Here is a 16,019-nt window from a genome sequence, read left to right as displayed (position 1 = left end):
CTGAAGTCTGCTTTGTATTCTGCATCTCCCTCTCTCTCTCCCCCTCCCTCACTTATGCTCTTTCTCTGTCTCAAAAATAATAAATAAACATTAAAAAAAATTAAAGATGTATTATTGGAAAAGCAGCAGACTTTAAGATAATTTTTAAAAGGATTTTGGTTTTTTTCCCCACTGATTTTTATATTTGTTAAATGCATAATTCACCAGGCTGGCACACCATGTTGGCCATATGTGATTGAAGAAGAAATGAGTCTCTGAACCAAGGACAAACCACATATAGCAAGGGAGACACACAAAATATTGCCTTCTGGGAAAACTCTGCCAAAAGCGAACCAACTCCATCCCTTTGAGTTTGACTAACGAGACCCACCAGGTCTTTTTTATTTAGTAGTTTAAACTCAGGACTTTTATCCAGATTTAGTGGCCATTAATGAGAGTGAAGCAGCTGGTGGGAAGAGGCAGAAACTGAAACAGAAGAGGTAAGAGAGTCCCTATTAAGGTGGGGCATAGGGTAGGGAATTCTTGGTGTTGAGGGGTTGGTGAGGGTTAAGAGATGACTAGGTCACTAGGGCTGTACAGGATTCTGGACAACCTTCCAAATTCCAGAATACATACAAATGTTTATGATATTCCGATAACTTACGTTCTTACAAAACCTGGATAGCCAAGGTTGTTTAGCCATAACTATATCACAGAATATGTCTAACCCTTAGGGGCAATTGGAGTGAATCCCCATTCCTTTAACTCAAAGGGCCTAATACTTATATTATAGAAATAATGTATTTTAAGTATATGAAATATGCAAAATAGAGAAAGGCATAGAGAGTAAATTTTAAAAAATCAAGCATAAATCCAATACCTAAGAAATAAGCTACTAGTAAAATTTTCTTCTGGTTTTCGTCTCTGTATTTTTTTTCTATGTTAAGAAATGCTGTTCCTCAACATGATTATGGCGACATAGTGTTGCAGAGCCTGAGCATACCATTACGTGGTCTTTCTATATGCTGGATGGCACCCAGGAGTTGTTTCCAAGGTTCTGCTACGACAGAGTACCTGTTTATACATAAATTTGTACATAATTTTTCCTGTATCTGATAATTTATTTAGATTAAATGCTTAGGTGTGGAACTGCTGGGCTAGGGTATGAACTTCTTAAGAGTTTTGATATATTATGCCAAAATACTCTCCAGAAAGCAGATGTAATGAGATTGTACATTTTGTAGCACCACTGCCAAAATAATAAAACATTTTAATTTTATTTAATTGAATACTAAGCAATTAGTTAATCATTATGGAAAAATCAATGTCTTGTAAAACTGGAAAATGATTGCCAACACAGAAAGCATAAAATGGTTTATGATGCCTACAAAATGAAATATCGATGGGCATCTGCATGCTACTCACCTATATACTTCACTTCGACATCTGCCAGTGCCTGCAAACAGTTCTCGTAAGTTACTTCCTCAATGTCAAGCATTCCAATAGCATCGTACACCTGTTTGGTCTGCACAATGAGCTCCTCAGTTCTTGTTTTAATTTGCTCTGGTGAAAGATCCCATCTTAAGACATTTCTGCCAGCTACAGTATAGGAAGACATTGCCTGAAGAGAAGACATCACTTCTCTTCCTAAAGTCATTCTGAATAAAATCCTGGAACCACCAACTCTGAAAAGAAACAGAAAAAGAATAAAAATTAGACATCTGTTGGTCCAAAGCCAATACACAAATGTATACTGTCTAATTATATTAAAAAGAACTTTTTAATAAAATTGAGCAAGTCTCTTTCAGGTGAACACATAAGCACAAAATTAAATGCATTTGTTTTTTTTCCCTTGAATGTAGATTTAATGAAATTAGTACTTACCAAACACTGAATTGGTCATGTAATTAAGTCATGGTGAGAAATGAAATTAGGTGTCAAAGACATAATAACTGTCCTTTATAAATTAAACCAGTAATCTTTCTTATATAAATGTTTTTCTGGTGCTGGGGCATCTGGCTGGCTCAGTCAAAAGACCATGTAACTCTTGATCCTGTGGTTCTATGTTCAAGCCCCACGTTGGATGTAGAGATTACTTAAAAAACCAAAATCTTAAAAAAAATAAAAATTAGGGACACCTGGGTGACTCAGTTGGTTAAGTGTGCTTCAGCTCAGGTCATGATCTCGTTGTTTGTGGGTTTGAGCCCTACATCGGGCTCTGTGCTGACATCTCGGAGCCTGGAGCCTGCTTCGGATTCTGTGTATCCCTTTCTCTGCCCCTCGCCCACTCTCTCTCTTTCTCTGTCAAAAATGAATAAATGTTAAAAAAATTTTAATTAAGAAAAAATTAAAATTAAAATAAAAAAAGTTATTTCCTGTGTCAACATCTACCTACAATGTTTCAAAAACGTTTTTATAATGAACAGCATGTAAAAAAATGTTTTTTTACCAAAATTTCACACAAATAAACTATGAAAATTTGAATTTAAGGTTTGGGAAATAAACTCTGGTATTGCTATGGCGTTATTCTAAAAGACAAAAGAAATTAAGATAACAATCCTTTACCTCCCTGAAAACCTCAAACTAATAATTGATGCCATATGTGTGTATACATGTACTATATATCATGCAATATAATTTTAGAACTTATAAATAAAAATATTATAATTAATGGCTAACATTTGTTGTGTGTTTAGGCACTGTACTAAATGCTTGCCATTTATTCACTTAGTCCTCAAAACAAAACTATGAGGCAGATACTGTAGTTATTCTCATTTTACTAAAGAGGAAACTAAAACACAGGAAAGTTAAGTAACTTGTCCAAAGTCACATAGCTGGTTATATGGTGTGAGCTAGGATTAAAAACCAGACGGAGATAATAGAGATCCAGAACTCACACTCTTTTTTTTTTTTTTTTTTAATTTTTTTTTCAACGTTTTTATTTATTTTTGGGACAGAGAGAGACAGAGCATGAACGGGGGAGGGGCAGAGAGAGAGGGAGACACAGAATCAGAAACAGGCTCCAGGCTCCGAGCCATCAGCCCAGAGCCCGACGCGGGGCTCAAACTCACGGACCGCAAGATCGTGACCTGGCTGAAGTCGGACGCTTAACCGACTGCGCCACCCAGTCGCCCCTGGAACTCACACTCTTAACTGCTACGATAAACTTCAATCCTATTATCTTACAAGACCCCAAAACAACCCTATGAGGTAGGCAGTGCATTATTCCCTTTTTAATGATGAGGCAGTTGAGGCTCAGAGAGGCTAATGACTTATTTAAGGTCATTCACTTAACAAATACTTATGAGCATATATTGTCTGGTCATTGTGACAGGCATCAAGGATAAACAGGCAAACTTACTAAGATTCTGCTATTATTGTGGAGAGACAAATTGATAAAGGAACTATTATTCTATATTGAGGTGAGTGAGACGACAGGTATAAGCAGAGGGAACTCTGAAAGATCTCAGAAGGAACTTTACTTGGAAGATTTTACAGAGGCAACAAGGAGCAAGCCAACATCTGGACTACATCCAGAAATTATCTAAATGCCAAAAGCTGTAAGGAGAGAGAAATCTGATAAGGTCAGTAAGGACTACAGAATATGAAGAGCCTGGGGAATCAATAAAGAGTTCAACCTGAAGTCCGTGAGAGAGCCACTGAAGGGTTTTAACAAGGTAAGAGATGAAATAAGGTATACATTTTAGAGAAATTGCCCAAATCAAAGTGAGTTGAAAGGTTTGGGAAAGAGAGATTATACTAGAGGAAAGCTATTCCTGTAACTGGAGCATACTATCATGGTATACTGAATTAGGAAAAGGGGGGAACTGGAGTGACTTAAAAGATATTCAGGAAGTAGAATCAGTATGACTTGGTACTTGGTATAAGGGTGGAGGGTGAGAAAGTCAAGGATGTTGTCCAAGATTCTTGTAATTGGATGTATGGATGGTGGTAACATCATTAAAATAGGCAATGTAGAAAGAGGAGGAGGTTTTTTGGAGAGGGGGAAGAGATATTCAATTTTGGACATGCCAAGTTTGAAGTGGTGTGGCACATTTAAATGGAATTCATTAATATGAGATGATAATTGGAGTTAGAGGAATGGTTGAACTGGCCCAAGGTAGTTTGCAGATTAAGAACAGAACTGAGCCCTAACTCTAGTTTAATCATGGAGATAAAGGAAAACCAAACCAGAATGGATTTAGGAAGCTGTGAAAAGTAAGCAGAAAAAAAGGGAGGGAGGGGTGCCTGGCTGGCTGGGTTGGTAGAGCATTCAACTCTCGATCTCAAGGTCGAGTGTTTAAGCCCCACCCTGGGTGTGGAGCCTACTTAAAAAAAAAAAAAAAAAAAAAAAAAGAGGGAGTAAATAACTACCAAATGTACAAATCTCAAGAAAGATGGAAGAGTCTGTTAAATTTAGCAACAGGAATGTCATTGATGATTCTGGCAAGAGTAGTGTCAGCGGGATGGTGGGGTGGAGGTCAGACTACAATGATTGAGGGATAGGAAGAAGGTAAAGAACTGTAGAGTACATCTAAGTGATTCTCTAGAGTTGGATATATTTTACTTTTATTTTTATTTTTTTATTTTTGGGAGAGTGCAAATGGGGGAGTGGCAGAGATAGGGGAACAGAGGTTCCCAAGCAGGCTCAGTGCTGACAGGCTGACTGCAGTGAGCTGGATGTGGGGCTCAAACTCACAAACCAAGAGATCATGACTTGAGCAGAAGTCAAACACTCAACTGACTGAGCCACCCAGGTGCCCCAAGTTGGATGTGTTTTAGATAAGAAAAGAGACTGCAGTCTCAGTAAAATCAATAAAACAGGTAAAGTGGGAGTAGTTAGGTTGTAGTAAAAAAGTGTGGGTTTGAATTTAAGAATTCAAAGGTTAAGCAGTCTGATACAATTCAGGACATTTTTCCAGAAGTGGATGGTTGATATAAATGAGTTGAAGAATGCAATCTAGTATTGGATAAATTGTTTATGTGAACACTGGAGTCAGCAGCTTGACAGCTGGGCCTGGGAATAGAAAGGAAGACTGAGCCAGAAACCAAAGTCTTCAAAGAATGGAGAAGACCAACCAGGTATCTGGTGGAGGACATCATGAGCAGGGTATAGAATGATAAAACCAGATTATGAGCCTTGAAGGTGTTTATACAATGGTGAAGAAGTATTGGTCTGGGAGCATAAGTGAGGGCAAGGCAGGAGCTGGCAAACAAAGAAGATGTGGTCTTTCCTCTTTACTTTGTGATATATGGGGTGTGAAAGAGAGGGATATAGAGAAAATATTTTCCCCAGGGTTGAGTGGATTTCAGTAATGGTTACTAGAAGAAAAGACAATCCAGAGAGTATCAAAAGGGGAGGAGTTTGTTGACTACAGGACAAGGGTTCCAGAAATAACAAGGCAGAAGTCTAAGAGTAGAATAGATAGCTAAATATGTGTTCATTGTCCAGCCATTCACTGCCTCCCTCTAAGTCTATGCACATATTTCTTCCTAGTACCCATGCACACCACGACTACCACACCCCCTGCCATGTCCACGATCTGTGAAGGTGGCTGCCCCTACCCTCAAACTCCTGTGAGAGAAACAGGTCTTATTTCCACTGTGTGTGACCAAGCAAGCTTGTGTTCTTGACTGCAGCTGGCATCCACCTTATGTAGAACCTGACTTAGGATGAAATAAACACTGTGAACAGAAGAATAAAGGAAGGAAAGCAAATATTTACTGACATCACCCTTATAACAGTTAATTCTGAAACCTGACCTAGACTTATTTTCCAGTTATATTTAAGCCAGCTTGAATGCAGTTTTATGTTATTTGTTTCATAGAGGATCCGAACTGATAAAGGAATGAAAACTGGTAAAGGAATGAGCACATACATGCAAAAGTATGAAGGTCACAACAAGAAATGATGGATGATTGGAGGGTTTCATATGCTTGGTGGTGGCTGAAATTAACAGGGATGCAAAGTTCAGTGTGTGGAGCTGGCTGAAAATGTCTAAAATAATTATTTCCACAATCTCTTATGGATACACAGAACTGAAGCCTCGAGGAGCAGTGAGACATCACCACTACTGACTGGGTTTCTGAGGAAGTTCTAGTATAAGTGAAGAGGTTGGCCATGGGATTACTGACATAATGACCAGCAAGTGGACTGATGACTGAAACACAAGACTTTGGTAGCTAATCACCTGTTCTTTTCACAACTCTTCTGAGTACAAACCAATTATTACAGACAACTTTTCATTACTGTTAAACACCTTTAAGAGAAAATTACCTCAAACATTTACTGATAAGATGAACCTCCACTGGTTTTCCTTTATTTCCTAACATTTACCTCAAGGTTGAGTGTTTGGTTACAGCATACCTGATTTTAACTCAGTGAAACTGGTGAAGGTATCAGAACCTCCACCCTGGCTGAACAGATACACCCATAATCACCCTTGTACAGTTTCTGTTGCAATTCATGAAAAACTACCACTTTCTTGAAGTGATACTATTCCCCAAATACAGGGAGGGTAAAAAGAAAGGAAGAAAATTTAGAAACCATAGTTTTATGTGTCAAAAGAACACATTAAATTTTGTGTCATACTTTCTTCTTACCTTCTAGGATTTTATCTTAATTTCTTTCAGGATTTACAATTCTTGTTACCAAAGCAAAGGAGAATGAAGGATTCCCTCCTATTTCTAACTAAAACATTTTGATCTAGGGGCACCTGGGTGGCTCAGTTAAGTGTCCGACTCTTGGTATCAGCTCAGTTCATGATCCCATGGTTTTTGAGATTGAGTCCCGCATCAGGTTCTGTGCTGACAGTGCAGAGTCTGTTTAGGATTCTCTCTCTTCCTCCTCTCTCCCCCTCCCCTGCTTGTGCACGCATCCGCTCTCACAATAAATATTTTCAAAAAGAAAGAAAACTGCCTTTTTTAAAAAAATTAAAATATTTTGATCTACTGGGAATTTTTCTATCTGCATTCTCTCTGCTTTTCCTCTTATATCATCATTTTGCGGAGTATCTTTATTCCCCTTTGTTATGACTTCAAATTCATTCAATGCTTCAGGTGCTGGTACATTTATCTTTTCTCCCCCTTCAGTGCCTCTGCAGCCCTGGAGAACTGCACCTGTGTGGAGAAACCAGTGCACCTGCAATCACTCTAGCAAATATGATTATACCCTTGGGAATGGATTTTTCTAGTCACTTTTTGCAACCAAGAAGTACAAAAGTTGAAAACAGGCAATACTATGTGATTCTGTCTTCTCTACAGGAGTTAATACATGCAATTATTTGAAAATGAGAATCTAGATTAAATTTGAGATTTCTACTGTCTAATTAAACACTAGTTTTTTTCTTTCCCTAAACTTTCAGGCTCTATTATTTCTGTCCCAGCCACACCTTCTTCATTGTTTCTTTTCTCTTTAAAACACTTTCAACACAAAACTCTGAAACTTCTAAGAAATAATACAGAATAATATAACAGCATTGACAGGAAGGCATATTTGTTAGGTTTGATGTTTCCTGTGTCCAGCAAACAAATGAAGTACTCAGGCAAAAAAAATCAAGTGGTGTGGATTTTGACATAGATCACCAGACTGCAAAGCTGCATTTGGAAAAATGAGCATGCCACAATTATACTGAGTTAAAACTTTTGCAAAACATTTTATAGAATATACTTTCAGAAATTTTCTGACCTACTGGCATAAAGGCCTCCATTTCCTCCTATGAAGTCTTCTTTGACCATTCAAATTCATCCAAATCTGAGCTTCTATCACCTTTTACCTATGCCATTCATTTTAGGTATTTAAATTACTGTCATCCATCTGTTCAGTTGGTTTGACTCATACTCTAAATTAGACGAGGGCTTTCTCAAGCACAATAACCATTGTGTCTTCTTTTGTCAAAATCCTCAACTCTAACACACTGCACACTGCTGAGCACATAGTAGATGCTGTGTACTTGAAGTGAGATGGGATTGATATGGCTAAAATACTACAGCAACAGCATCGTACATCAACATCACAAATAAATATCCATGCAGGGAAATGTGTTTTATTAGAGCCAAGACTTGAGTGAAGACCATTATGCAAAATATCCTAACTTCTTTTCCCTACAATTTACATTTTATACATTCTTTCTGGTGGTTGCATAGCATTTCCTGAAACTTGTCCCAATTCTTCAAAATACTTGGCAAATATTCCTAGTATTTACTTTAGAACTAATCTTTCTTTACAAGCTGCTGTTGAGGACTTCAATGCCCCCAGACTGGAATTATCTTTTCTTTATTTACTTTGAGAGAGAGAGAGAGAGAGAGAGAGAGAGAGAGAGAGGGAGAGAGAGCGAGCAAGCACAAGCTGGGGAGGGCAGAAAGAGATGAAGAGACAGAGAATCCCAAGCAGGCCTGATGCGGAACCTGAACTCAGAAACCACGAGATCATGACTTGAGTTGAAACCAAGAGTCGGACACTTAATCAACTGAGCCACTGCAGCTTTTGATCTCAACTCAGACCTCACCTTCTCCAGGAAGTCTTTTTGATTACCTCCAGCTGTTTTATTTTTTTTAATGTTTTTTTTTTTTTAAATGTTTATTTTTGAGAGAGAGGAAGAGTGAGAGACAGCGCATGCAGGGGAGGGGCAGAGAGACAGGGAGATGGAGAATTCCAAGCAGGCTCTGCACTGTCAGCACAGAGTATCATGTGAAGCTCAATCTCACCAACTGTGAGATCATGACCTGAGCTGAGATTAAGAGTTGGACGCTTAGCCAACTGAGCCACTGAGGTGCCCCAATAGGAATTATTCCTCTGTGCACCTACAGTACCCTAAACGTACACTGACCAAAGCACTTATCAGACTGAAGTGTATTCACCTATTGACTTGGCTATATGTCCAACAGACCTTAAGTGGAAACTGGTTTTTAGTGATACCTATAGACCCTGAACCTAACATAGTGTCCAAAAACTTCCACTTGACTTTGATCAAAAGGCCAAGAAGTGATTGACTTAAGGTTATTTAATACTTCTCTTCTATCTACATGTCCGATATACAAGTAGCTCCACCTGACAGTATTTAGCCTTCGTGGGGCATTTTATAAAGCCCTGACCTGCAATTAGAGATGATGCAGAATGGAAATAATGGCACATATTGGACTCAAGCATTCTGAATGTTGCTAATATTTTTTTCTTCTGAATGGACTGTTGCATTGGAGAAACAGATTCATGAGTAGTACTCAATAGTTAGTGAGCTCCATTTTGGGTACTTATAGCCCCCTAAAAAAGATAAGCATCTGGTATTTTAGTTACTAATGGTCTAGGCAACAGCTTTTTTATTTAAGGAACTTTCAATTTGGCTCAGGATAGAACTGCTTTACAAAAAAAGAATGTTATCGAATTAAATGCCTTAGGATAAGTCAACTTGTACCAGTAAAGAGAGACTCACATTCTTAGCCAAAATTGTTACTTTTAATGTTATTTAGCAGAATTGATGTCCAGAAAGACCAGTCTAGCTTGGTTACTGAGTTTACAAAAAATGTAATTAAGTGTGATAACCTCCTGAATCTCCACCAGTTCCCATGTTCTTTCTTAGTTTTAAAGAAAGATGTGTCTCCCTACTTATAGTCTTCGGTTTTTGCATCCTGCAAATGTCCCACCTGGTGTCTCTACTTCTTTGTCTTGTCACTAAGTCGTCCACATTATGTCACTAAAAGTTCTCTGGCAAAGCTCACTTTTACTCTTTCTTAGTCCTTCTTCCACTTTTCTGACCATTTCTTCTCAGTCTCCTTTGTTGGCTTCTCTTCCTGTACCCATTCAAAAAAGTTGGTGACTTCCATGATTCTACCCAGATGCCTAGCTAGAGGACCAGAACCCACAGACATCTCAAATGCAACATGTTCAAAATTTTTCTTTCTAATGAATTCCCAACCTCAGTTTACCAATCTTCATCGAGGCTCATAAGCTAGAAACTTGCCACACCTATGACTGATGTTATCATCATCACCCCTACTGTTTATGAAAAGCCTGCTAAAGTGCCGGCACCATATCAAGAGTTTACGTGACTTTTCTTAGTTAATTCTTCCAAGAAGCCAAGAGGCATATAGGGTCAGGGTCATACCGCAGGTGTGGAGCTGGGATTTAAAACTAGATGTGCTTACAAAGCCCATATTCTTAACTACCACGCCACACTCATGTTGCAACTGCATCCTAGACAAGGAAAATAGCAGATTTCTCACTAGTTGCACCTCTTTGATCTTCCGCCATGCTCGTAGTGAGGGAGAAAAGGCAGGTAAGGCACACACACTGACGTCACTTATCTGATCTGTTATCTGAAGGACTGCTACAAGGGCTGGGGACGAGTGCGCTCCTTCAGCTTTCATCCAGCTCTGAAAAACAGGCCATGTAGGTATGGGCAGCTTGTAGTCACCCATTTCCAAAGATTAAAACAATTCAAACTGGGGCAACCTGATGGCTACCCTTTGCACCGGGTCTCACTCTTTTTCAGAGCCCTTTGATTAACTGTTCTTAGGTAAGTAGTAAACCACTTGAAAAAGTGTACTCCTAGGAAGCTGCAAACAATCTACATTTCACATAGATAAGGTTCAGCCAAGGCATTCTAAGAAAACTTTTATGCAACAAATGCTAGTTCTTAATTCCCTGTTAATTTTTCAGGTAAGTTACGTTGAGTTATTACTGTCATCTGTGACTATGCTTAGATTCCAGATTGTATTACCAAAAAAGGTTCATCATAAAGGGATGTGCCATGAAGTAAATTAATTGATTCAGTCATTCCTTTAATAAATACTTACTGAAGTTATGAAGGTATTGCCCTTTAGGAACTTACAGACTTGTGAACAAGACACAAAAGATTAGAACACAAGTCAGCAAATTTTATAGGAATAAACTGATGGGAAATTATTTATTTGTTTATGTAGAGACAGAGAGAATGTGAGTAGGGGAGAGGCATAGAGAGAGGGAGACAGAGAATCCCAAGCAGGCTCCATGCTGTCAGTGTGGATCCTATCACAGGGCGTATCTCACAAACCCTAAGATCATGACCTGAGCCGATATCAAGAGTTGGACGCTTAATCGACCGAGACATCCACGCGCCCCTAAACCGATGGGGAATTTAGAGGACAGAACAAATAACTGCCTTGGAGAAGTTTTATCTTTCACTTTCCACACATACACATGTGCACGCGCACACACACACACAGCCTTAGATGTTGATTCTCCTCTTTCATTTCTATCCTTTGTATAAAATGTTTTATTATCATTCTTTTTAAAAAGTTTATTTGAGAGAGACAGAGACAGTGTGAGTGGGGGGAGGGGAGGGCAGGGGAGGGGAGGGAGAGGGAGAGAGGGAGGGAGGGAGGGAGGGAGAGAGGGAGGGAGGGAGGGAGAGAGAGAGGGAGGGAGGGAGGGAGAGAGAGAGAGAGAGAGAGAGAGAGAGAGAGAGAGAGAATGAATCCCCAGCAGGCTCCACACTGTCAGCACAGAGCCCAATGCAGGGCTTGAACTCATGAAACCATGAGACCATGACCTGAGCCAAAATCAAGAGCCACTTAACTGACTGTGCCACCAGGTGCCCCTTATCATTCTTATTAGCTGTTACTAAATAGCTAACAGAACTGGTCTAGAGTATCATGCTTCCATTTTATTTCAACTAGCATTTGTAGAAGGTCTTCCAAGTATATTCAAGGAAATGTTACTAACATTAGCTACTTCTAACTTCTAAATGTCTTAGGTTCAATGTTTCTGGGTCTATGTGTCAATTGGATACTTACTCCATATGATCTGTATTAAAAATTTTTTAAATAAATGATACATATAAAGATTGCTTTGGTCTTTTTTTTAATCTATAAGGAAAAAAGCATAAATTTATAAGTTAAGCCCCTATATAGTACCTGGTACTCAGCAGATATTTATTGAATGAATTAAAATTTATATGAATATTGAATACCAGCCACATATTGGCTGGAGAAAAACTAGGAAGGCTGACTGATCTGTTTCTCCCAGGTCAGGGGAGGAATGAAGACATTCTCCTTCTAATTCTACTAGAATATAAGTTCTTTGAGAACACAGCGCATGTCTTAGTCATATTTGTGTTTCTTAGCAAATGTGGAAGAATGTTCAATGCAAAGCACACATGTTGTTAACTGTTCAATCAGTGAGTTAGAAAAGTGATAAAAATCTAAATTTGTCCCAGAATAACTATTAAGTTCAGCCCGAGACACCAAGTAAATAAGGTAATAAAGCAATCAAGAGAAAGTGCCAAGACAATAAAATTCTTGAAGCAAAGTAATTAAGGGATATATCATAAAGATACTTTGAATCACGAATAGATTGTCTACAGAACATGCCAGTATACTTGGAAAGTCAAGTACACAATAAGACTGCTCTTGCTTCCACCTGCTGGTATGGGAAAGTAATTTTTTATATTACACAAAAAATGTTTAGCAGCTCTAGGAAAATCTTTATGGAAACACTGAACTTTCAAAGTGCTCTTGCCAAGGTAACACAGTACACTTCCCAAAAAAGCCCGTTCACAAAAAAGTATATATACCAAGGTCTCAGCCACAAATATTTTGAGTACAGAACAGAACTACCCTTAACATAGAGGCATTCCAGGGTCCTTTATTCTGAGTGTCCTCCAATGTCTAATAAAGCCAAAAGCAATATCTATTTTCTTTCATTGTACAGTCCTGTTATTATACTCAAGTAGCATTTAAACTTGAGGACTAATGGTCACAGTAATTCACATGTGAAAAAATTGCAGATATAAATACACAATCACATAGAAATGAGTGGATGTATCACTGGTGAAACGTGATTAAGATTGGTGGATTGCATCAATTCCTTACTCAAACTGGGGAAAACTGTATGAAGTAGATATGGGACCATTCTGTGTTATTCCTCATAAGTGTATATAAATCTAGATCTCAAAATTTAAAGTTTAAAAAAAAAAGGTGGCTGTGAGACACCTGGGTGGCTCAGTCGGTTGAGCATCCGACTTCAGATCAGGTCATGATTTCACGGTTTGTGGGTTTGAGCCCCACATTGGACTCTGCACTGTCAGCACAGAGCCTGCTTGGGATCCTCACTCTCCCTCTCTCTCTGCCCCTCCCCTGCTCGCATTTTCTCTCTCAAAATAAATAAATTAATTAAAAAAAAAAAGGGTAGCTGGGAGCTGTACACAGCACTTGTGGCTTCTTTAAAGGGAGGGAGAGTCAAGGTATGACTGGTTTTTCCAAAGTATAAAATCCATGACTCCATAAATACATGTATGAGTGAAGAAGGAAGAAGGAAGGAAGAAGGAAGGAAGGAAGGAAGAAGGAAGGAAGAAGGAAGGAAGAAGGAAGGAAGGAGGAAGGAAGGAAGGAAGGAAGGAAGGAAGGAAGGAAGGAAGAAAAAACAATCTCTTATATAGGAGAACTCCAAATATTTGATGTAGATATTCCATTGCTCAAGAAGGTGAAGATTAACTTCTCTCCTACCTTGAGCGTGGGTTGCACTTACTGACTTGCTTACAAAGAGGAAGGGCATGGAAAAGGAGAGGAAAGTAACTTTATGGTAGAGAAACCTGGCAAACACTGAGATCAGTCATGTAGACATCGTGTACCCCTAAACATGACACGAAAATAAGGGCACTTTACCTCTGTAATCTTCTTCCCCGAAACCTATAACCTTAGTTTAACTATGAGAAAAACATCAGACAAACACAAATTGAGGGATATTGTACAAAATAGCTGTTGGTACAGCTCAGCACTGTCAAGGCTATTAAAAACAAAGACTGAATGATTCTCACAGCCCATGGGAGCCTGAGGAAGCATGCTGATTAAATATAATGTTGATCTCCTGAAAGGGATTCTGAAAGAGGAGGGAAAAATGAGTGAAATCTGAGTAACATACAGAATTTAATGAATAGTAACAGACAAATATTGGTTCCTTAGTTGGTTCCATAGTAATATAAGATGTTAACAATAAGGGAAACTGGGTAAGGGATTTATGGTAACTCTCTGTACTATCTGGGCAACTTCCTATAAATCTGGAACTTTTCAAAAAAGAGAAGTTTATTTTTAAATAACACAAAAAATTTGATGACTAAAATGACCAGTGCAGCTATAAAGTTCCAATCTTGGTCTTACATAAAGAAAATAATACTATTTATTGTGGAGCCAGTGCCACATACAACCTCAGTCGTGTACAACTTCCTGTTAGAATTTTGTATTATATATTATATTATATTATATTATATTATATTATATTATATTATATTATATATCATACCATACAAAATCTCCTCAGGAATGAATGATAATTCGGTTTGGTGAACTCTTTCTTAAAATGTTAATGATCCATTTTAAAAAAGAGAAAATGGAAATTTTGCATTAGATTTTGGAATGTAATGGAAATAAGTTCTTATTCCCAAATTTCACTGTAAATAAATGAGAAGCGGCCTCTTCAAAGTAATTTTTTCCAAGAAATAGGAATTAAAATTAAAGATATTAGAAAGAGGGGTGCCTGGGTGGCTCAGACGGTTAAGGGCCTGACTCTAGATTTCAGCTCAGGTCATGATTGCATGGTTCATGAGATCGAGCCCCATGTCAGGCTCTGTACTGACAGTGTGAAGCCTGCTTACGACTCTCTCTCTCTCCCCTTCTCCCTACCCCCTGCCCCCACCGCCAAATAAATAAATAAACAAACATTTAAAAAACTGTAAGAAATAAACTGCTTAAGGTCATAGGAAGAACTATGCGACACTAGAAATACTTGTACTATTGCTACTCTTGACAAAAAGAACTTTTAGAGAAGGTTCAGATTACAAACTTGTAAGGAAGGAAATAGTAAAATTTCAGGTTTTGAAAAATAAGAAACAGAAGATATTAGTCTTTCTCCTAATGTTTTATATAGGACAAGAGGTTTAATATTTACAGGTTTTTTTTTTAATTTTTTTTTAACATTTATTCATTTTTGAGACAGAGAGAAACAGAGCATGAACAGGGGACGGCCAGAGAGAGAGGGAAACACAGAATCTGAACAGACTCCAGGCTCTGAGCTGTCAGTCAGCACAGAGCCTGACGCAGGGCTCGAACTCATGGACCACGAGATCATGACCTGAGCCAAAGTCGGACGCTTAACTGACTGAGCCACCCAGGTGCCCTATTTACAGGTTTTAAATGTGCTATAAATGAACATGAAAAGATTTCTCTTCTTAAATCCTTGAACTAACTTAAGTAAAGCCACCTGCAAATTAAAGCATCTGAAATCAAATGCTGTGTCACAAATGAAATGAAGGCTTCCATAATAATTCATTAGAAAATGGCCTACCCACACTCATGGAAAACCGCAATTCAAAAAAGACATTCTACTTTTATTTTTCTCTAGGAGGATGAATAAATTGCTTCTGGCACATTTAATTGGTGTTTGGGGTATACTTTTCAGAATTGAAATCCCCACTAAATTACTCAGGAGAGAGATTTTTCTCCACAGTACATTACTTAATACTTGGGCTTTTTTTGGGGGGGGTGGTGGTGATCTACAGATGGATATTTTGTTGAATGAATAAGGATGGCTAAATATTTATGCTAGGCCTAGCTAACAACTAGTTTGCTCTTCTTTTTAAACAATGGTTCAGCCACAAAGGGGCATTCATTTTTTTTTTTTACATGTGACAATGGTATTGTGATTATGTATCTTAGGAAAAGAATTTATCTTTTAGAGTTATATATAGGAATACTTATGACTAAAGTAATATAGTGCTAGAAAATATTTTAAAATAATTGGAGGAAGAAGTATATGAAAAGCAATTAACCATTAGCTGACAATTTTGAAGCATGGTGAGGGAGGTTCATTTACCAATTTCTGACTTTGGTTTATGATTGAAAATTTACATAATAAAAAAATTAGTAACTTTTCATGTGCCAAGCTCTAGTTATTCTAAATTCAGACATGTTCTTAAAACCAGATGAATGGGGGTGACTGGGTGGCTCAGTCGGCTAAGCATCCAATTTCGGCTCAGGTCATGATCTCACAGCTCGTGAGTTCAAGCCCCACA

The 16,019-nt window shown here is 38.2% G+C and overlaps 1 protein-coding gene across 1 annotated transcript in view; it reads right to left on the bottom strand.

Annotated features, from left to right (window-relative positions):
- The window catches only part of NLN (neurolysin), a 102,735-nt gene that overhangs the window by 57,726 nt on the left and 28,990 nt on the right, over positions 1-16,019 (bottom strand). The window contains exon 2 of the mRNA XM_047876005.1: positions 1,405-1,664. Within this exon, the coding sequence (XP_047731961.1) occupies positions 1,405-1,664 (260 nt within the window). The remainder of the gene's footprint in view (positions 1-1,404; positions 1,665-16,019) is intronic.

This window comes from Prionailurus viverrinus, chromosome A1 (assembly GCF_022837055.1).
Source record: "Prionailurus viverrinus isolate Anna chromosome A1, UM_Priviv_1.0, whole genome shotgun sequence".
Lineage (NCBI taxonomy): Eukaryota > Metazoa > Chordata > Mammalia > Carnivora > Felidae > Prionailurus > Prionailurus viverrinus.
The sequence above is the reverse complement of the archived record's forward strand: the minus strand, read 5'-3'. Positions and strand labels throughout refer to the sequence as shown.